Consider the following 21,955-nt stretch of genomic DNA (forward strand, 5'->3'; position numbering starts at 1 on the left):
AAAACAAAATTAATATTTTACATTTGAAAGGCCTCCATAATGAAGTACTGCTTCATTTGTCAGAAAGTATTTTAATGCAATGACTTAAATGTTGGGTTGTACATAAAATGAACTACATTTTATTCCCATATATAAACATCTAACCTATAAGGTCCCATGATACCGTCAGTGCAGCTGGTGACAAAAAAAGAGATCGGCCGAAATGGCCAGTGTAGCCATTCAACGGAGCTCCAGTTTGTTGGAGTTCACAATTTCCCACTAGCAAAAGCTAATGCAACAAGCCAACAACTCAACCAAGTTATTTCATTTTTTAGCTACTGTTAAAGCAAAAATCGAAGAAACAAAATGATTCTGCCTTCCCGCCGAACTTTGCACATCACGTGACTGTGACAGCCAATAAAATCGCGCAAAAACACTTTTTTGAAGAGGTTTTGATATTTTTATTCGCTCAATTTACCTCAAACTACTTTGTCAGTTAAATGTTTTTTAAATCAGTTTATCCGCTAGTTTTAGTTGCAAAAGCAAACACAGTAAACCTCTCGTTTAAACCTGGATTCGATTAACCAGGATATTCGCCTTGAGCTACATATGATTCGTAATGTAGTATAGTGGTAAGGCTTTAACTAATCAACCTCGTTTAATCAGAATCTTCGCCTTTTTTGGTCCAAGGTTTGGGCAAAACGGGTCCGGACTATTCTGGTAAAATAAAATGGTGCTTTTTTTCTGTCCTGGCCTGATTCTGAACTTATCTTAGACCTCTTCACTAAACCACGACACAGTCCAAGGTTACAGGTGTGCCTTATTGCTTAGCACCGATTCACAAACGCAGCGATAGAACAAAACGCTGGAGAGAAGTGGGAAGAAACAATTACATCACGTCCGTTCTTAGGTAACCAAATAATACAGGAGCTTCACAATCTATTTACACCAGCGGAAAATAACGGCAAAATACAACAAAAAAGCAGTTGGCAACAAAATAAACGAAAATGTGAGAAAAATGGATTGCTTTAAATCTGTTCTTAACTCTTTTAAATGTTCTTGACGCCTTTAAGTACTTATAAATTTAAGGATAGATTTAGGTTTTAAACTTGAAATAATAAAAACGTGTATTAGACGCTGGATTGAAATTGTAAAACAGAGTCGTATAAAAAGTAGAAAATCGCTTCAAAACGACAATGTTCGTTATTAAAATTATCAAAAAAAAACGAGAAAAGGGGGCAACTCGTGTCCGTCTATCTGTTCGGTATTTGTTGTGCCTTTGATCTGCGCTTCAGTGACGCAATAGACGAAAAACTAGGAGCTTGAAGAAAAAGGAAAGAGTGGCATTTAAAAAAGACGCAACGCAACAAAACGGAGAAAATTCAAATCTCAAAAAAATACAAAACGCTTCCATCGTGACGTAATTAATTCACATGACGTAATAAAATACCGGGAATCCCCACAAACAACGTCATGGAATCCTTAACGAATAGCGATCGCGACAATAGGTATAATACTGGCCCGTTGGATGTAGCATGGTCGCCCAACATAAATAACACACATAGAAAATAATCGGGCAATAAAACGAGATGGTTAAGTCAACAAATGAGAAATTAACTTGAACAAAAATATAGGGGCGCCCACCTAGACACACTGTGTAAAACCACGGTCCAAAACTTCTGTGACATCACAATGGAGCGGTGTTTAAGAAAGGAAGTTTTATGTGTAACAATAGGTCAAAATTTTGGAAATAAACGAAAAAAGCCGTGTTTTGGCCCTCAACTAAAACTCGTATAAAAACGCAGTAAAAATTCTTTGGTCCCACTCTGGATGACGTCATCAAGGCACGCGCGGCGACCCCCAGCGGTGGAATGAACAGGCAGAAAATCAAAAACACCTTTGGTCCACTCAAGCCGCCTGCATTTTTCCTGGCCCGGCGGGGTTCTGTGGGGGGAATACCCTAAGTTGCTGTTGGTGGGTGGGGTGGGGGTGATGGTGGTTCCCCGGCATGGGGTCAGTTGGGCTTCGAATACCCTCAGACCAGTCGGAGTTGCTTCGGGGTGAGGAACTCGACCATTGGTCAGGTGAGTCTGGACTTGGGGTCTCGTATGAAATATCCTGCTGCAACATTGTGAAGAAAATTAGTTGTTTTACTCGCATTTAGTTGGCAATTATTTTTTGGAGTAAAATATAGTTACTTTGTTAGTTTTAATTTCCTTTAGTTAGCCAGTTTGCAGCAAGTTTTGTCCAGAAAAGCTCAAATTTCAAAAAAATACCCAACAATGTCGCTTTAGGAATGTCAGATTTAAAAAATCGCAACACGTTTTGCTGAACAAACTTTACAAGTCAAAGAATGAACTTAACAAACTTGTATCACAGTGCACTGTAGGCCTACCTGCAAGTGTTTATTGATCCCTGGTTGAATGGCAGAAGGAGATAGATTGTCGGAGCCAGGTGATAAAATGTGGTTGTGGATTGATGGTGGAGTTGGGTATTTCTCCACAAGGTTTGACATAACTTGGGGCATTGACACATTTGTCTGTGTAAAGAAAATAGATTAAGTTAAAGCCTAAAAATGCAGCTATAGAGTGTAAACAGCATAAGTTAGTACCATAATGCATCCTACAGTTTAACAGAAAAAGAGGTCTTTTTATTTGAGGTATGTTAGTTTTTCAGATTATATGAAAGTTATGTTCAAAAATCGACTTAAAACTAGAACGAAATTGTTTAAACAGCTAAAGTAGACTAGAACTAAGCAAATTTGTGCCACAGTACATCGCAGGCCATTAATTTAGAAAAACAAGGCATTTTTTACATAAAATATAGTTTGCAATTGGTAAAGTATAAACTTATGTACATACTTATCCGAAAGTGCTACAAAACAATCACTTTTGAATCAGTTATTTTAAGCTGATTGTTTCGCTTACAAAATCAAACCAACAAGTTTTACTCACAAACAAAATATCAGGACCTTATTCAAAAAAAAAAAAACTTCTAATTTTTGAACATAGTTTTACCTGCACAGGTGGAGAGGGTTGTTGTTGCATAAATCCGTTGAGCCTTTGCTGTTGATTCATATGCATTTGTTGCATCTGCTGTTGTTGCTGTTGAAGGTGATGCTGTTGTTGCTGCTGTTGCTGTTGGTGGACTTTAGACCCAACAAGATCGGCATATCTAGTAACACAAAAATCACAAAGTTAAAAAAACATATATCCGGTAAAAAAAGATGAATATATTTATAACTGGGATCAGCCCTGAAGCGTCGATGCAGACCAGCGATCGCGGCATACTTATCGAAAAATCATAGTACGCCAGACCTTTAAGCATTCCCATATGGCAAGGCACAGACTAGAAAAATCTAGCTCAGGCAAAACTTGATGTGCTTTTGTGAGGGTGAAGTCATTTTAGGTGGATTTTTGAACAGGTTTCGTTCAGTATACTGTGGCAAAAACGAGCGCGATTAGAGACTTAAACAAACCTTCTTTGGTCAGCGGAGACTGCGTCGCCTCGGATATGTTGAAGACCCTGCTGATCTGTGATTCCAAGTGCCCGATACGAAGCAATTTGAGAAAGTCCACCCGGCTGGTGCATCTAAAAACACAAAAGTGTAAATTTCTCAACTTAAACGCAAACACACTTGGATACACATTCCAGGGCTTAAAAAAATCTATCACTTTACTAAGGTATCATAAACATTCGTATAAGACAGTTTTAGTACTAGGCACCATAAAGTGAATTTAAGCCTACCTGGTGGTGTTGCTGCATCATCATTTCGTTTCTCATCCACTCCTGGGGAATCTGTCAATCGAAAACAAGTGATTGAAAAACATGCCACCAAGACACACCCCTGCCCCGCCCACATTTGTGACAACTTCTAACTAACTACCCAAGTAATATAATAGAAGTCGGTGCACACACCTGTCCTGCTGGAATCTGGCCCATGTTCAGTTCCAAACCAGTATGGCTGGTTTGCATCTGGTTGTGATGACGTGGGTGGAACATAGCGCCCCCGTGTGGCGGGTGTGAGAGCCTGGGAGGAGTTGGAAGTGACCTCTGGTACGGAAGGAGACGCTCATCCACGTTCGGCATTGAACCGTTGCTGTTAAGAATATATGAAGGTTAGATAGTCGGTAAAAGAAAAGTCCAACTCAGTATGCTTGGATCCAAGCCAGGGCTTTTGGACCAATAATATTGGATAGTGTTAGTTTCTGGTGAGAAAAACTAAAGAATTAAGGCAAGGTAAACGGTATGAATTGGGTTTCATTGAACCCCTAATTGGGGCTCGCAAAAAAGGTTTGTGGGGTAAAATACTGGGTACTTGCAACAAAAGTGTTGGATTTTCGCAATAATAACGGATAGTGTCAAAATCATGTGTTAGTTTCTGATCAGAAAAACTGAAGAACTCATAAAATCGTTAGAATCAGTCGTTTCTTAAACCCAACTTTAAAGGCAAATACTTTTTTGACAATTTGCTTGGTTTCATATTTTATAAATTAATGCAGTTTTTTTTGGGGGGGAAAGGTTGTTTGCAGTTCTACGTAAAACTGAAACCGACATGCATGAGCGCGCAAAACAATATTTTTTGGGAGGGGAGCAACTGAAAATTGCGTCACCAGCCGAGGGAATTCCCCTATCTCACGTGATCCCAATTGTGGCTGGGTTGAGTCTACGGAGCCGAATTGGCGGCAATCGTCCGCTAGATGTCCTCAGTAAGACAAACTCTGTGTACCTGAACTGCGGGGCAATCGGGTGGCGGAGGTGGTGATGGTGGTGGTGTTGCTGCTGCTGTTGGGGGGGCATGTGGGGGTGCACACCGCTTGGGGGCGACAAAGTTGAATCAGTGCTGTACGTAGTGGCTGGTGATGATAAGGAGGCCGTTCCTGGGGACAGGGTGCTTTCCCCGTTGTAACCCATTCCGTTGGGGTGCATGAGCCCCATGTTGGGTGGGGTGCCGTCGCTGTTGGGTGAAATGCTGTCCACGGTGGCCCCTGACGACGGAGGACGCTGTGAAGCGGCTGCTTTCTTCGATTTGCGACCAGTTTTTCCGTCACCTCGACCCGCTTGACGTCGTGTTTTTTTGCCTAGAAATGATACCAAAACGTGTGAAAATAACAAATCTTGCCCTTTTCCCTCAAAAATCTACATTTAAAATTGCAATACTGCCAAAAAAAACAAAAATCATCCTCTATTACAATTCCGCAAAGTTTAAGAGTAGTTTTTTACTACAAACACACTTAAGTACCTTGATTTTTGAGATGTGGCATGTATGAGTCCCTCATAAGGCCAGTCATGTGTGAAGGCATGTGCCCAGGTGGAAGTTGTGGGCTTCTCACGAGATTATATTCATCAAGAAGCTGCACAATATCCGTGTGGAGGCGCTCTTGAGCTATGTCCCGCGGAAGCCTGGAACAAAACCAAAAATTAAACGTTGAAGACCGTTTTCACGCAGAATAAGTTAAAGGTATGAAATAAGGCTGGCTAATTGCTAAGAAAAACGTCTTAAAAATACAAAACACACACCTGTCCATGTGGTCAGTAATGTCCCTGTTGGCGTAATGGTCGAGCAGGATTCTCACAGTTTCGTAGCTTCCCTCTCTGGCTCCCAGATACAGTGGAGTCTCCTCGCGTTCAGTCTGTGCGTCTCTGTTGCACCCGGCACGTAGCAATATGGCGACCACTTGTACATTGTTCACAGCTGCTGCCCAGTGAAGCGCCGACTTGCCTGTGTGATGTCATAAGTGTTGAGTATGACGTCATGTACATTTTTAATGTTACGTTTTTAAAAACCTTGGCCTGCATTTTAAAATATCGGCCATTTGATTAAAATGAGGCCTTTTTTCATATTCATGTCCTAATGTCAATTCAATCTTCATGCACCTATTCAAAATGTGGTAACGTTTTGGAAAGTTTCTTTTTAAACCAAACAAAAAAATTGGCCTTCATGAAATCGAAACAGGGACAAACATCTGATTTAAACGGAAGTTATGTTGGTTAACTTACCGTGGTCGTCCACAGCGTTAACATCTGCATGAGCGTTGATAAGTTCTTCAACCATTCCTTCCACGGCGAGTCGGGCAGCCAAAATCATTGGTGTCGTTCCGTCGTTGGTTCTGCAGAAGAAAATGTCATTTTAAGAATCGAAAATATAAGCTTATAGCAGATTTTCATTTGAGAAAAGTTAATGCAAATTTACATGATGATGACGTCATACCTTGACACAATCGTAAATATGATGTCATTGTACACTTTGTGACGTTATAAGTGTGGTTTAAATAATGCTAAAATAGAATATCGTAACAGTACATGTTGTTGCTTTTAAGAAGTTGCATTATAACTATCCGTGCTTAAACCGCATTTTGAAAGCCCGTAAAATAGACAACTATATGGTATTTTACCTTGCATCGAGATCGGTTGCGCGATTTCGGAGCAGAATTTGGAAAACTCCTTGGGCATCGGCTGCCACTGCAGAGTGTAGGGGTGTTCGACCCGTCAAGTCCTTCATGTTGGCGTCTGCTCCAGCATCCAACAAACGTTTTGCGGCATCAGCACGGGCATATCTTGCAGCCAAGTGCAGTGCAGTTTCACCTATGAAAAAGTTTACGTTGAAGCAAACCGCTTCAAAGGCCATTTGGGAAACTGAAAGGTGACTTTATCAAAAATTGCGTTTTCAAATGCACTATTTACTATTATTATAAGCTCAACTGTGAAAAGGTCGTGGCATAACTTAACAAGGTCATTATGTATAGCGCCAACTTGTTTCTGCCACGACCTATTAATTTAATTATTTCATCATATGAACGTAATACTTTTATGAAAACAAATATACTTAATACTTAGGCTAAAAAAGCTTGAAACAAAACAGCGTTTGCCAAAAGTTATAGGCCTAAACCTTAACAACCCTTAAAAAAATATTTACAGAAACTCAGTGTAAGGCAATTTACCGGTTCTGTCAGTTTGTGCGCTCAACGAAGCTCCTTGAAGCAGCAAGCTTGCAATCATGCTATCGCTTCCCTCATTGCCATCACCAGCACTGTCTCCAGATTCTTCGTCGCTTAAGCCGGTTTCTACTCCGCTACCCCTCGTGGAAGCCAACATAAGGGGCGTTACACCGTCTGCAAATCAAAAACATGGTTTGTAAATGTTTATTATTTATTTTTCTATTTGAATAAGGTGTGACGGACAGGCAAAATATGTGATCTCGATATATTTGTTTTAACGAAGAGTTTTCAACGCCTAAAAGTTATTGAGTATTGTAGTTCGGTTAATCGCATATTTCGTTGATTGCATTATTGTGACATATCATCAGTTCTGAAAAATGTTTCAGTTAGTTGCGTATTCCGGTTTTCGTGTGCAACAGCTTGCGAAATGGTCTTAACCACAATCTAACTGTAATATTTCAGTAAAACGAAATAAAGTACACTTCGGTTAAACCGGATCTTCGCCTAATTCGGACAAAACTTGAGGTGCAAATGATTTTTAATGTGGTAAGGCTTTAACCGATAGACATCGGGTAAACCGGATCTTCGCCTAATCCGGGCAAATTTTTCGGTCCAAACGGGTCCGGATTGCCGAGGTTTATTGCACAATGACAAACGAGCCCTCTGTTTTACCCACCAGGTCCCCTAGCGTTAACATCACTGTTCATGTCGACTTGGGGTGGCGGGGTGAGTTCGGTTATTGGTCCAGCCGAGCAGTTCCTGGGTACATCAGCAGCTTCCATATGTTGTGGGGTCCATTTACGTGTGTCAGTGACGTCATCGCGGCTTGAGGGTTTATGTCCATTTGGGTGGTAACCGGAATTACTTCCGTTCTGAAAATTTGCAATTTGGTTAGTAAACTAGAAGAGTGGCTTTCTGATATACTTCCATTTTATATATTCTATGCGATATTTACCAATTAACTATACACATCATTTGATCTACACATATGATTGTTTTTGTAAACAAAAACTGATGGGTCCCCACACGTGCGTTTGTGCGGATTTACAGTAAACAAATGTTGCGGTGATTTTTACATTCTTAAGGACAAATTTTTAGAAAGCATTAACCCAACAATAAAAAAAAATTGTTCGTATTCTTTTTGCACTATTATTGTCATGTAATTACAAAATTAAAAAAACGCAACAAAGACTTAAATCTAATCTCTTGCTTTGACCCAGATATAGTCCTCCAAGGTCGGGTTTTGAACACAATTTTTTTAGAAAGCTGTAACAGTTGTGTTACAGACACTTTAAATTAAAAAGCAATTTGCTACAAGTGTATACATAACAAATTGTTTTTCATTTAACTTTGTTTCGCAAAACGAGTACCATTGACCAGTAGTAACCTCTCAGGGTGCACACGCCAAACGACTGTTTGACCTTTTGACACCGTTTTCAATAGCACGCCGTCATTCGTGTTCAACAATACTGTTAAGCCTAATTTATACATGCCTTGAGTATTGACTCCTTAATTGATTGTCAAAAAAATGCTACGTTATGAAGAAAGTTCTGAGCTGTGTTTGTAATACCGACTAGTTGACCTTAAGTAACCCGTGATCATGCGGCAGCCAACCTGACAACGAGCATTTAAAAAAACATTTATTTGGCAAAACTCAAGTTAATTTTTTCATCTTAACTTTTATTAACAAAGTTTTTCTTGACATATACAAAACCGAAGCACGGTTATTAGGTTTAAATCACGTCATAGGTGTAAAACCTTCGCCAAAACTGAAAATGTGAGTGACCACTTAATAAAACGACATAGCATTGCTGTGCAAAACAGCTGATTTCTAATCACTGAAACGACGTCTCGTAAAACGTCTGTCCGACGTCAAGCTGAGCCCTCCCGCTATCGTAAACCAGTGAGTTACTCTCTTGGTACTTCTGCCTACAGTGTCTTTCTTGACCAAACGGGCGTTAGACACATTTATGTTTCGGGGGCCTATGGGTGAACCTCTGGGTCATACGGGGTCAAAATTCACATGGACCATCTTTAGACCAATATCTGCAATGTGTGTAAATTTGAAAAAGTTTGAACCATTCTTTCTTGACCAAAACGTGGGAACAATAGCCGCGCTAAAAATTTCACGTTTTGGGGGGCTGTGGGTGAACCGGGGGATGAAACGGGGTCAAAATTTATATGGACCATCTTTAGACCAATATCTGCAATGTGTGTAAATTTGAAAAAGATTGAACCATTCTTTCTTGACCAAAACGTGGGAACAAATCTGCGTTAGAAAGAAAAAAAGAAAAAAAGAAAAAAGAAAAAAGAAAAAAAGAAAAAAAGAAAAAAAGAAAAAAGAAAAAAAAAATATAGACAAAAACAATATGTGTCCCCTTCAGGGAAGGGGACCCATAAAAATGCATAAGTACAAAATTATTTTTTTTGCTTATACACCAATGTCTTGTCACCAGCTGCACTGATGAGGCCTTTACGAGCCCAAACTGTGTGCACTGTCTGCAGCTTAAATACAGCTTATGCTTATAAATTTATGAATAGAGTCATTTAAACTTACGGGAAGGAACTCTACAGATTCAGCTTGGTCTGGAAGATATCTGTGTGCCTTGTTATGCTGTTGATGGTCCCATTTGTTGATAAACGGAGCTGAATCGAGCTGGGTTAGTTCGGTTGAATGTATTCCATCGTTGAGATCCTGGACAAGTAATTTTTAAATCGTTGTTAATAAGATTACAATCCTTAAAGGTATAATAGGTAACTAAGTCGTGTGTTTAATGATGAAAAAAAACGGCCCAAACAGACGTAAAAAGATAATCATATCACTGACGATGGCATGAGCATTTGCCGAAACGTTTGAACAATAAAGTATATCGCTTTTACGTCTTTTGGGCGATTATTTTTATTATTAAACTTATGAACAGATCCGTATAAAGTGTTTCAAAGTCGTGTGCATTTATGGATTATAATATTCGCAAAGTTGTTTTTGTTGCTATTTAGCAAAACCGAAACAGTTAATGTGATTGGTTGAGTTATTAATCAGCAAAATTTTAACCAAAACTGTCTTCCAAAATCAACTAATACGTTTTAAAATGTATATATGTGCACTTATAAGCAAGCATGGCTGTGAGTTTCAAAATAACCTTGGAGCCATTTAGGAAAAATTTAACCACCTTAAGATGTAAGTCGTCCTGTCCAATCGGTTCTTTTCGCATTTTCTTTGAGCTAGGATGGAATCCTTCTGGAGGCCAAAGTTTGCTGGAAACCCTCTTCCTCTTGTGGTGAGTTAGGACGCCAATTATAACCAGCACAACAAGAAATCCAGCTGAAAATCGAAAAAATATTGGATGAACCCAATTGCTTGACACAAGCGTTTATGAAAGGGTGCAACTAATGGGGCTCCTCATATCACTGATGATAACATGAGTTTTTGCCGAAACGCTTGGAGAATAAAGTATGTCGTTTTGGCGTCTATTTGTGCCGTTATTTTTCTCATAAAACTTATAAACAGATCCGTGTATATTTCTTGTTTTGGGAGCCTGTGGGTGAACCACTAGGTCATTCGGGGTCAAACCTCAGGAGAATCAAATTTGGATAACTAACTAACATGTGTGCAAATTTAAGTTTTTTAAATTTACTTTTTCTTGACCAAAAGCTTGGAACAAACCAGCGTTAGACAGAAACAAAACAAAACAATATGCGTCTCCTATAGGAAAGAGGACCCATAATAATTGGATCAGATGTTTTGACATGAAACAAACAACTTAATTTTAACCCATTTATAGTCAATTAGGCCTGTCAAGGCTAGAAACAATAAGAGAAACATTTTGAATTTAACAAAAAAAAATACCTGCTGCCCCAATAATGTAGGAGTAATTGGTAGGTTGTTCGCCTTCGGGTCCAGTGGTGGATTCAATTCTTTCAATGTCATAACCAGTTCGCAATGTTGAAGATGCTGCACGTGCTCCGAAGTATGAAGCAGCTTCTTGGGTGTCGTCGAAACAGGAGTCTTCCTCTTGAATGCATTTCTGGTTGTTCAGCAAGAGATAGAGCTGCAAAAATAATGCAAAATATTAGAAACAGTTTGTTAATTTTTTTTATAAATACCACCGTAGTTTGGGTTTTAGGCAAAAATATATATAAAACGGCTACAATGAAGTATATATTTTCAATATTCAATGTGTACTGGCAATTGGACTTTTAACACATATAAAGTACATTATGTTAATACTTCCGTTTCAAACATATTAATTTGATATTTTTTTATTCTTAATCAATTCTTGACCAACAGCTAATAGATTGCTTGTCATATGTAGAACTTTAGAAAAAAATCCTACTTTTCAAATATTTTGTTAAAATTTATCTATAACTCGTCATCAATCCGCTAAACCCACCTTTGAACCAGTGACGGTGCCGGCAGAAGCACGACGCATTCGTTCATGGACAGTTTCATTGAAGAAGATGACGGTTGAAGATTTTTCCCAGCCGAATAATTCCCACACTGATCTTTTCTTACGTGCAAGCTGAAAAAAACAGACAAAATTTTTCACATTTGAATTTTTTTGTTTCTTTAAAACTTAATTTATTGTTATTTTATGTAACTTTTAATGTTTTTCGTATATTTTTAGATTCGTATTACATTAAAGTTTTTATAGTTCTATAATTGCCACCAAATCTTTCTGATAGTAATCATATATTTTATCATAAACTTGCAATAACTAAACGAACATCTGTGTAAATTTGAATAAGTTTGAAGCACTATTCTTTGACCAAACGGTTTGAACAAATCAGCGTTAGACAGAAAAAAGAAATATAGACAAAAACAATATGTGTCCCTTTCCCTGGTTTTAAACTATAGCATTATATATTGAATTACCTCAGCATAAATTGGTTCAATCATGGGTTGGCCCTGCTGATCGACTTGTAGTTCAACAATACAATGCAACACAACGCCGAGAATACGAAGGAAGTCGCTCTTTACTTTCATGAAATCTTCAGGTGTGATCATCACCGTGACGACCTGGTTAATTATGACGTGTCACAATATGATTGGCCGAAGCTTTCTTATCTCTTATCTCAGTTTTTGCTTTAAATAAATTTTAAGTCATATTAAACAATAATATAAGAGAAAAAAATATATTTTCTGTCCTTTATGATGACTAAAAAGTCGAAATCAAAAAAAGTTTCATACGTTTGTAAGTTATAAATTGTTGTAACTTACCAAAATTCCCTCTGCTTTTTGTTCAGGGTAATTTTTTTCACAATCCAAACCATCATATCCACATCCATACGTGTTACAACCGACATCACAATGTCCATTGCCGTAATTCTCATTGCAATATTCCTGATAGTGAGATCTGCGAGCAAAAATCAAAGTTAAACCACAAAAATACGTTTTTTCAGTTTACTGTCCTTGCGAGTATAGCAGTTTTTAAATGACAAATCCCATAAAAAAACATTTTTCCGGTCTAATTTGCTACAAAAAAGAAATTGTTACAAAAAAGCTTTAAACACAGAAAAACAGAAAACTTACGGGCAAGCATCTTGAGGCTCCTCACAGTCATAACCATCATATAAGCATTCCTCATTATTGCACTGTTGATCACACATACCATTGCGGAACAACAATTGGCATTGCAGAGCAGCAGTGCATGTTTCCCATGGATCGCGCACCCCCAACGAACAATCGCCGCCGTCGTATTCGCATTCCCAAGTGTTGCATTGTTGCTGCGCGAGAAGTGCATTGTGACGTCACAATCAAAACGCGATTTTATAAGATTTAGGTGTTAGGGGTTGTAAAAGGTACTTGCGAGTTTTGTTACGTCACTGGTACTTACGTCACACTTGTTGTTCCCTCGCAAGGTGGCGCAAAAGGGGTCCTGACAAACTTTTTCTGAAATTTAAAACAAATATTAGAAATTCTGTACAGTGATAATATTACATAAAGTTTTGCAAGAATCAAGCAAATTTGATTTAAGCGAAGTTGCACAATCAGTTGACGCGAAAAAACTCACCGATGACTTGTGGAATATCAAGATCGTCGCTTCCGGGACCAGCAGGGTAACCTGGAACTTTGTAAATACATTTCCTTCCGCCGTAATTCTCAGGGCAGAAGCAAGTCTGATCCGCACAAGTCCCTCCGTTGTAACAAACCAACCCGCCGCTACACATAGACATGGTCTGCTCACAGTTCTTTCCTCTGTATCCCTGCGCGCCAAACACAAACTGTTACGTCAGCGGTATTACGTCATCATCAACTGTGACGTCATAATGCTTACCGGTCGGCAGTGGCATCGGTAGCCGGTCGGTTCAATCGGATTGTCAGTGCAGGTGGCTCCGTTGCGACATGGCAGGTTGGCACAGCTCGATAGTTTCTGGTCGCACGAGTCGCCGGTGTAACCCTGCAAGACGGAAGATGTTTAACTTAGAAAAGTAAAACAGTTGGGAGTTGGGACATAGATTAGATGAAACTTGTAATTTACGTTAAATATTCTATAGTTCCGATTTCGTTAATTAAGCAGTTTTAAAGAAAGGAGGCAGAAACCCGTAAAAAACAGTTTGAAACCGAAGTATCATAACGAAAATCTATCTTAACTGTAATATTTAAATACAGGGCCTTGCAAACAAAACAAATCCTATTTAATCTGGTTTAACGTTTGTGCAAAAAGATGAAGCTGGGTTTAGGTTGAAATAACCCTGCAGAAACACTAAAAAAGTCACCATGCTTTTTGCTTACCTCATTACAATCGCATCTATAACTGTTCTCGCCCTGAACGCAGCTTGCAGTGCCTTCAGCATCACACGGGTTCGACAAGCACTCGTTGACGTCACCCTCGCAACTGTGACGTCATAAACAAAAACGTCTGAATGTTAGACAGTTCAAACACGAACAAAAACACACACAGCGACCACAATTTACCTAGTGCCAGTAAAACCGGGCAAACATTCGCAGACGAAACCACCGAGTCGGTCCAAGCAGCTCCCTCCGTTCTGACAAGGCGAATTGGCGCAATCGTCCAAGTCGACTTCACATCTGTCGCCTAAGGAAATACAAAAGCGATATTTTAGGGTTTTTGACACTGAAACGGTCTTATTTGTGCCGTATTTTATATTGATGTATTTTATGTTGTCGCTAGTAACTGATTTTAAATGTAGTTTATTTAGACAAAACTGCATTAAAAGCTTGTGTGTATTAAATAAATTATATTGTCTATTTTTCAACAATCGCTGTTGTCATCATCAGTGCAAACTGTCAGCTTGAGAGGCAGACAAAAAAGGATAAAAATGCCATAAAATGTAACAACCAAACATATATGTACAGCCGTTCCCTTTTTTAATTGAAGTATATTTCGATTTTAGTTCTGTTGTTAGTTTTACATGATATTTTGTCGGATTTAGAGCAGTTTCGCTTACCAGTGCTTCCAACCACACAGTTGCATGTGTAACTGTTCACCAGATCAATGCACGTGCCACCGTTATTACAAGGATTGGACGAACATTCGTTCACGTTAACCTGACAATTTGAACCTTGAAATCCTTGAAGACAAGTGCAAGAATATCTGAAAAAAATAACAAAGGTTTAAAATACAAACATTACCATGCTTTTTCAAACTTATAGGTCATTTACTTTTAAGAGTTTGTTGGTTAACTGGTCGAATTGGGTTAAATTTTAAACCACTTAAAATATCGGTATATTCTACATGTAAATTAAAACGGTTCTTTTTCCGCTTTACACAAACTAAAAAAGGAGTGATCGAATGCGTAGCCACATTTTTAAAGGAAGACCAACAAAACCGCTACAATTAAGAAAAACAAACAACCAATAGGAGTGACTTACGTTGAAATGTAATCGGTGCAAGTGCCGCCATTTAGACATGGTTGGGATTCACATTCGTCAATATTGGTTTCACAATAACTTCCAGTATATCCTGGTGCACACGAACAGTAATGGGTCACACCACTGTCTACACATGTACCAGCATGTTGGCACAATTCACCAGACGGAGCATCTGAAATATGGATTAGGGAACCATATTTGAGTACATACGAACCACATTTAACCATTATATTTGCGAATACAAAAAATAAACCATTACGGATATACAAGAGATTAAATAGTGTTCTAACAATATACTTAAAAACTTCATTTTTTCGTCTATTGACGTTTAGGCATTAAGAAAATGCCACAGTCTTAGAGACCAATTTAAGAATCACAGATCTTGATCCCAGCGAGAACTACCTACCAGCTTCTGCAACGGCGCAAGACACACTTGGAATATCACAATAAACACCAGTGTAACCAGGAGGACAGAGACAGGAGAATGATGTACCAGATTGTGTACAGCTTGCTCGGTTGTGGCAGGGATTGGGAGAGCAGCGGTCAATAAGCTCCTGGAAAGCAAAAATAAAACAATTTTATAAAACAAAGTACCTTAATGTTTTAGGGTATAATGAAGCCTAAATTTATAGAAGAGTTTAGGTTTGCGTTTCGAAAATGAGATACAACTTGGCTTGTGTAGAGATAAACAAATTAAGCACATCTACTCGGGAAATTTAACGTTATTCCTTCATCGAATCTTTAACTACAATGAGAACCAAACTTACAGCGCATGTGTTTCCCTGGTAACCGTAAGGACAATGGCATTGGAAGCCGTTGATCACGTGACTGCATGTGGCTCCGTTCCGACAAGGTGCAGAGAGACACTCGTCAATGTCGACGTCGCAATAAGTCCCTGCAAGATGTAGAACAAACGTTTTAAACACCCCTGGTACTTTTTATCTATACTTAGAGGACATTTTGTCATAGTTTGCATACATTTTAAATTTATTTGCTCTTTGGGCTATTGTTAGCTTTGCTCAATTTGGTTACGCCACACAGGTTGTATTGTCCAATTATGACGTCACAAACTGATTACGTCACAACCTTTTTAGGTATGGTTAAAAACTTTGATTTCTACAGTGATCCAAATACTTTCCACCATATTTGTGATGTCACAATGACTTATATTGTCGAAATACGATTTTACAAAACAAGACTTTCTCCTGACCTGTGTAACCCGCCAAGCATGAGCACGTGTAAGAGTTGATTCCATCCACACAGCTTCCACCGTTTACACAAGTTCCATAATCACATTCGTTCACGTTTATACTGCAATCGTCGCCGATAAATCCAGCCTGTATCATGAAAATAACAGTAATTAAATATAGATACGTTTTCATATGCAGTAAACAGCAAATCTCGGTGAATCCGGACCCGTTGGGATCAAAAAATTGTTTTAATTAAGCGAAGATCCGGATAAATCGATGAGTAAGTCCTTAATCTACATTACAAATCATTTGCACCTGAAGTTTTGTCCGAATTAGGCTAAGCACGGGATTAGCCGAATTTGGTTTAACCGTAGTTTTCCCGTTTACGGGACATTTGCATAAACCAATAGGCCAATTTTAACACTAGACATCGTAAGCAGTAACACATGGGTCCCAAACAAAAAAATGCCTTGTGAGATGTAGAAAATTCAAAAACAGGATTCAAAAGATTTCATTTACCTGGCAAGTACATGTATAGCTGTTTACAAAATCTTGGCAAGTTGCGCCATTAGCACAAGGTGTTGAGGCGCATTCGTCAATATCTTGGTCACATGCTGCTCCAGTGAAGCCACGTACGCACAAGCATTTGTACGTGTTGACGTCATCAATGCAAGTGCCGCCGTTCATGCATGGACCTGTGACGTAAGTGTTAAAGGTAAACCTGACTGCAAGTGTGAGTTTTAAAGGAGAGTGTCATGAATTTTTTTGTGTGGAAAAATGCAAATAATGGTTCAAACAATGGGTAAAATATTAAACTTGTTCAATTTTGAAATATATGTTCAATTTAGGAAATAGACTCCATACCACTTGTAGATGTATTTTTTTAATTTTTCAAAGAGTATTTTTGCTGGAGCCACAACAAAACTTACTGTTTATCAAAAATTCAGGTCAAAAAACTACAACTAAGGCATTGCCTTTAGTTTTCACAGCAAAAACCATACTTACTGTCAATGCAATCGTCAATGTCATTCTGGCAGTTATTTCCATTATATCCAGGCAAGCAGTCACATTGGTAGCCAGGATAGAGGTTAAGGCATGCACCACCGTTGAGACACGGTGAGCGAACGCATTCGTTGATGTCTTGTCCACAAGTTGGACCCTGGAAACCGTCGGCACACATGCATGTAAAGCCGAGGAAATCGTCGTGTGGGGAACAGATGCCAGCGTTTTCACATGGTGAAGGATTACACGGTGTTAGTGCTGTCTCACAGTCAACACCTGAAAAGGTAAACGCAATATTTTGTAGGGACTTATATATGAGTATGAGGTGTAATTTAGGAAATGCAGTAAATCTCGGTTAAAACCGGATTCGTTTAATTCGGATCTTCGCCTAATTTGGACAATGTTTTTGGTCCAAACGGGTCCGGATTAACCGAGGTTTAGTGTGGTTAAGTAAAGAAACACACAGCAAGTTGTTAAACAAAAATTTGGATTGCCAAGAGCTGAACATGGGAAACATTGTTTGTTATTCGGTAACGAATTTATGTATTTTTTGTAATTCGCTTCGTTTACCTGTGAAGCCGGCTTGACACGTGCAAGTGTATCGACCAATCAGATTGTGACACGTGGCACCGTTGAGACACGGGTTCGGTGAACATTCGTTGATATCGATTTGACAGTTAGTACCTAAAAAAAACTTTTTTTACCAACAGTTCACCGCGTTATAAACACATCTTTTCTAAAACCCAACGAAAAAATAGAATTCATTTTTTCAAGAATTGCTACTTATATATTTAAAAAATCCACTGTCAGTGCTAAAGAGCTGTTTAAAACTTGATAGATCGGTAAGTAACGACTGAAAGGTAAGACCAAGTTCTTATCCACGACTATCAGTGTTCAACAAGCAACCGCTTCCTCGGGGCATCTCATCACACAACAAAATATGACAAGCTTCCTCGCTGGCGTTCACAACGATCGGTGTCGGTTGCTCTTACCTTGGTAGCCGGTTCTGCATGAACAAGTGTAACGATTCACGTCGTCTTGACATTGCCCTCCGTTCAAACATGGCGAAGACGAGCACTCATTTATGTTGTATTCGCAATCTGTGCCCTCGTAACCGTCGTAGCACTCACAAGTGTACCTATACAAAGACATGACGTCATAGTGATGTATATGTGACGTCATCAAGTCCTGTTTTGCAAGTTTGCATGAGGCTCAAAGGTGGTTTAGCCTTAAGCCGCTCGATTAGCTGGTAGCTTATCACATCTTATCCTTATCTTATATGTGGTGTGATATATCAAATGGTGCTGCCATACCGGAGCAAAGTCCACATTTATTTTTTTTATTTTTACATTTTTGGAGTGCTATGTGTCCCCTGCATAGAAGGGGACCCATAAAAAGCGTTAGGTGGCAAAAAATACGGCGAAAACAGTATGTTTCCCTTTCAGGAAAAATCCCATAATAACATATACAGCTTTGCTTTTTGAACACAACCACAAAACAATCATTATTGCCTGAACAAGATTTAAGGCACCTATATCACGGACTCAAAGAACACATATAGTACATTGATAAGTTTAAACAACTTACTGGTTGATTTGGTCGTGGCATACACCATATACACAAGGGTTGCCAACGCATTCGTCGATATCAGAATAGCATGTTGGATCGTTGTAACCTGTGAGGGAAATAAACATGTCAATGTGCTTGTGGTCACCGGGGCTTACAAGGTTATTTCGTGTTACACGGGTTACTAGGGGTTGCTATAGAAAATTTAGTGAATACATAACGTGGGTTGGGTATCATAATTGCGTGGGTGATGTAATTTCATTGAATGGTGCAATGGTTTCTGAAAATTGATTTATATTTCTATACGACAGCATATATACTTGTTTGTTCAAATTATCGATTTTTTATGTTTCAAACGAGTCCGTTTTAGGGTTGCTTGTGATTAAATTATGTTGTTTTTCAAAAAATGACTGACTAGATAGCATGTACCACTCCAAATTAAACATTATTAACTTAAAGAAATTACAAATTTTGTGTACTTTTTTTACCTGGGGGACATAGACATTTGTAACCGTTGTCCAGGTCTTGGCAAGTTCCACCATTTTGACACGGGTTTGATTGACATTCATCAATTTCGGTTTGACAATAAACACCTGCAAGAATAACACATAAATTTTACTAAACTTATTAAAGCACCAACCATGGTTAATCTTTTAAACAAATACTTTCCAATCTATAGAAGTAAAAACTTAAGCTAGTTTGTTTGGAAAATGAAAATTTGTAAAAGTATGTTTTTGGGCTGGCGACAATAGTTAATGTTTATAAGTCGAAAAAGGTAAAAAGGTTACGTACCGGTATATCCTGAATTACAGGAGCATGAGTAAGCATTTATTCCGTCCACACATGTGCCGTACTGACACGGATTAGACGCGCATTCGTCCTCGTTTATTTCACAACTGTAAATGAAAGGAAAAAAATTGTTTTACCTAAATATTATAACTTTTAAATTTATAACTTAATGCATGGATTTGAGGCTTTAAGACAATTTAAGTTAGTAAAAGACCAAAACTTAAGTAGTTTTTATTCTGTAATTCCAATTCAAACAGGGCTGTCTTAACGCCTACAAGATTTTTTGCACATTGGCATAATATTCCAACACAGTGCGCCATGCACTTACTTGGTACCGCTTGTACCACGCGGACAATTGCACAGGTAAGTCCCAGTCAGATCCACGCAAGTGCCCTCGTGCTCACACGGGTTCGGGTCACATTCATCCACCATCTTGTCACAAAGCGTACCCCAGTAACCGTCATAGCAATCACAGGTAAACCTGAAAAAATGGTCACAAAGTTACGTGTGACATCAGAATGAATATGTTAGTGACGTCATAGAAGACTTACAGTCCAATGCCGTCTACACAGGTTCCGTAATGGCAAGGTTCACCCAGGCAGTCGTTAATGTTAGTCTCACAGTTTTTGCCGGTAAAGCCTGTAAATGTACGGTATTGATTAAATTTGCGTAATTTATGTTCTTCTTGTAAACCAACACTCAGTTAACATGCTGCACAATTTAAAACGGTCAGTTTATCCTTTATTGTAAAATATAGTAAATAAATTAAGACTTTTTTATGCACTTTACACCAAATAGAAAGTACTTACCATGTAGACATTCGCATGTGTAATCATTAATACCATCAATACACTGCAAATGGTTAAGACACGGTGTAGCCGCGCAGTCATCGATATTTGTGGCGCAATCAAGTCCAGTAAAGCCTTAAAAACACGAAAAATGACAAGTTTACAACAATATAAAATCACATCAATTAACATGGTAGTAAATAGCTTACCGACTGGGCAAGTACATATGTATCCGTTTATACGGTCTTCGCAAGAGCCACCATTAAGGCAAGGATTTGATGAGCATTCGTCAATCTCTTGTTCGCATTGGTCACCAACAAAACCTGCACAAAACCCAAATAGAGTACATTTCAATTGGGAAAAGGAGTTTTGCATTGCTAAACAGTGGGCATTTAATAACGGTGTAGCTGCAGCGCGTTTAGCATTGATCCAACAATTGTGCCCTCCAATTTTTAGCGTGGTGTAACGTTTTAACGTTGCCTATAGTTGATTGTTTCAATACAGTCATAGTGTGGTTTTTTTCTTGCACCAAGCGTAATAAACTCAACCGAAATATTATAACGGCGCACGAACCGATGTGTCTCAAGGATAGTGACGTCATACATGTTGATGACGTAATAGTCTTGTCACCATACTTTTGAACCGAACGTCAGCACTTTGAATTTAGTGTAACTATAACCTGTTATAGAAGGAATATATTGGCCCAAACCTACCTGGCATACAAACGCATGTGAACTCTCCAATTTTGTCGAGGCAGGTAGCGTCGTTTTGACACGGGTCGGATTCACATTCGTTGATGTTTTCTTCACACATTGTACCCTGGTATCCGTTTACGCAATGACATTCATACGAGGCGGGTATATTATGGCAGGTACCTCCGTGGGCGCATGGGTTGATTCCTGTGTAGAAAACATTCACAGTTAGCAGGTTTTGTAATTGGGTTATTCGCTGGCAGGTTCTGTACAGTTTAAACAGGATTTTGACTTTTAGTAACTTCTTTTATATCTTGTTACCTGCAGGATTTGGGGCTATTATGATGTCGGACATATATGATGTAATAACAAAGAATTTCTCAATATTTTTTGCATGTAGAAATAGAACAATTAAAACAAAACTTTCCGGTTTTATGGAGAAAGTATTTGATTGTGGGGACTTTTAATTATTTAAAGCAATCAGGATGTTTCGAAGCTTATTTAGTGCCTTATATGGGTGGGATTGAAACCCTTAACCTATCGACCTGCACTCACCCATGTCACATTCATCAATGTCTTCAGAGCAATTGGGACCAGTATAACCATCCGGGCACGTACATATGGCCGCACCATTAACTGGGTTTGTGTGGCAAAGGGCTCCCTCTGCACATTTTGGTGGATCTGACACTACACATGCATCGTCGACTTGACATATGATGCCTGAGAATCAAGAAATTCATAGTTTAACACCAGTTTACAATGGTTTAATGAGGATGGTGTATTGGTTTGCGTATGGTTCAGTAATGGTTGCTGCTATAAAAATGGTGCGATTTGAACATTGTCGAGCTAAGTTTGGTCATTTATGTTCGTAGTGACTGTATAATAGTCTAAAAATATTTAGTTATTTGTATTTCGATTCAAGAATGGTTTACCTATGGTTAAAACGGTGGCAAGTGGTAATTATTTACAAAGAAATTAACATGAATGGTTTTGAATTGGAGACTACTTTTTTAAACTAAATCACCAGACCTGCTAAAGAAAACATTAAAAAGTAATAATTTGGGTTTTATTCTACCAATATAACTAACACCAAACCAGAAAAATAGTTTTGTTAGTATTCGCTGCGCGCAACAAGCAAGTCGACAATATATAAAGCACAGAAAATGGCTTTCAAATA

The 21,955-nt window shown here is 38.6% G+C and overlaps 1 protein-coding gene across 2 annotated transcripts in view; it reads right to left on the reverse strand.

Moving 5' to 3' along the window:
- Positions 1 to 779: 779 nt before the first annotated feature.
- The window catches only part of LOC145205683 (uncharacterized), a 36,607-nt gene continuing 15,431 nt past the window's right edge, over positions 780 to 21,955 (reverse strand). Inside the window, exons 10-52 of one of the 2 annotated variants that reach the window (XM_080078419.1) lie at positions 21,334 to 21,498; positions 20,800 to 20,985; positions 20,296 to 20,409; positions 20,108 to 20,221; positions 19,850 to 19,937; positions 19,627 to 19,779; positions 19,302 to 19,405; positions 18,998 to 19,102; positions 18,531 to 18,618; positions 17,936 to 18,081; positions 17,514 to 17,627; positions 16,947 to 17,219; positions 16,461 to 16,636; positions 15,962 to 16,088; positions 15,519 to 15,646; positions 15,158 to 15,305; positions 14,752 to 14,923; positions 14,328 to 14,473; positions 13,834 to 13,954; positions 13,651 to 13,753; positions 13,193 to 13,315; positions 12,929 to 13,121; positions 12,752 to 12,807; positions 12,448 to 12,641; positions 12,136 to 12,271; positions 11,791 to 11,934; positions 11,309 to 11,437; positions 10,765 to 10,966; positions 10,088 to 10,239; positions 9,475 to 9,612; positions 7,594 to 7,789; positions 6,921 to 7,091; positions 6,375 to 6,564; positions 5,980 to 6,089; positions 5,500 to 5,701; positions 5,222 to 5,382; positions 4,709 to 5,060; positions 3,898 to 4,078; positions 3,727 to 3,777; positions 3,458 to 3,570; positions 2,997 to 3,153; positions 2,375 to 2,518; positions 780 to 2,100 (exon numbers count right to left, since the gene is read on the reverse strand). In XM_080078419.1, coding sequence (XP_079934545.1) covers positions 1,888 to 2,100; positions 2,375 to 2,518; positions 2,997 to 3,153; positions 3,458 to 3,570; positions 3,727 to 3,777; positions 3,898 to 4,078; positions 4,709 to 5,060; positions 5,222 to 5,382; positions 5,500 to 5,701; positions 5,980 to 6,089; positions 6,375 to 6,564; positions 6,921 to 7,091; positions 7,594 to 7,789; positions 9,475 to 9,612; positions 10,088 to 10,239; positions 10,765 to 10,966; positions 11,309 to 11,437; positions 11,791 to 11,934; positions 12,136 to 12,271; positions 12,448 to 12,641; positions 12,752 to 12,807; positions 12,929 to 13,121; positions 13,193 to 13,315; positions 13,651 to 13,753; positions 13,834 to 13,954; positions 14,328 to 14,473; positions 14,752 to 14,923; positions 15,158 to 15,305; positions 15,519 to 15,646; positions 15,962 to 16,088; positions 16,461 to 16,636; positions 16,947 to 17,219; positions 17,514 to 17,627; positions 17,936 to 18,081; positions 18,531 to 18,618; positions 18,998 to 19,102; positions 19,302 to 19,405; positions 19,627 to 19,779; positions 19,850 to 19,937; positions 20,108 to 20,221; positions 20,296 to 20,409; positions 20,800 to 20,985; positions 21,334 to 21,498 — 6,479 coding nt within the window. In that variant the 3' untranslated portion in view covers positions 780 to 1,887. The remainder of the gene's footprint in view (positions 2,101 to 2,374; positions 2,519 to 2,996; positions 3,154 to 3,457; positions 3,571 to 3,726; positions 3,778 to 3,897; positions 4,079 to 4,708; positions 5,061 to 5,221; positions 5,383 to 5,499; positions 5,702 to 5,979; positions 6,090 to 6,374; positions 6,565 to 6,920; positions 7,092 to 7,593; positions 7,790 to 9,474; positions 9,613 to 10,087; positions 10,240 to 10,764; positions 10,967 to 11,308; positions 11,438 to 11,790; positions 11,935 to 12,135; positions 12,272 to 12,447; positions 12,642 to 12,751; positions 12,808 to 12,928; positions 13,122 to 13,192; positions 13,316 to 13,650; positions 13,754 to 13,833; positions 13,955 to 14,327; positions 14,474 to 14,751; positions 14,924 to 15,157; positions 15,306 to 15,518; positions 15,647 to 15,961; positions 16,089 to 16,460; positions 16,637 to 16,946; positions 17,220 to 17,513; positions 17,628 to 17,935; positions 18,082 to 18,530; positions 18,619 to 18,997; positions 19,103 to 19,301; positions 19,406 to 19,626; positions 19,780 to 19,849; positions 19,938 to 20,107; positions 20,222 to 20,295; positions 20,410 to 20,799; positions 20,986 to 21,333; positions 21,499 to 21,955) is intronic. The other variant, XM_080078420.1, reaches the window with a different exon arrangement.

The sequence above is a fragment of the Phallusia mammillata genome, chromosome 8, assembly GCF_965637545.1.
Source record: "Phallusia mammillata chromosome 8, kaPhaMamm4.hap1.1, whole genome shotgun sequence".
Classification (NCBI taxonomy): Eukaryota; Metazoa; Chordata; class Ascidiacea; order Phlebobranchia; family Ascidiidae; genus Phallusia; species Phallusia mammillata.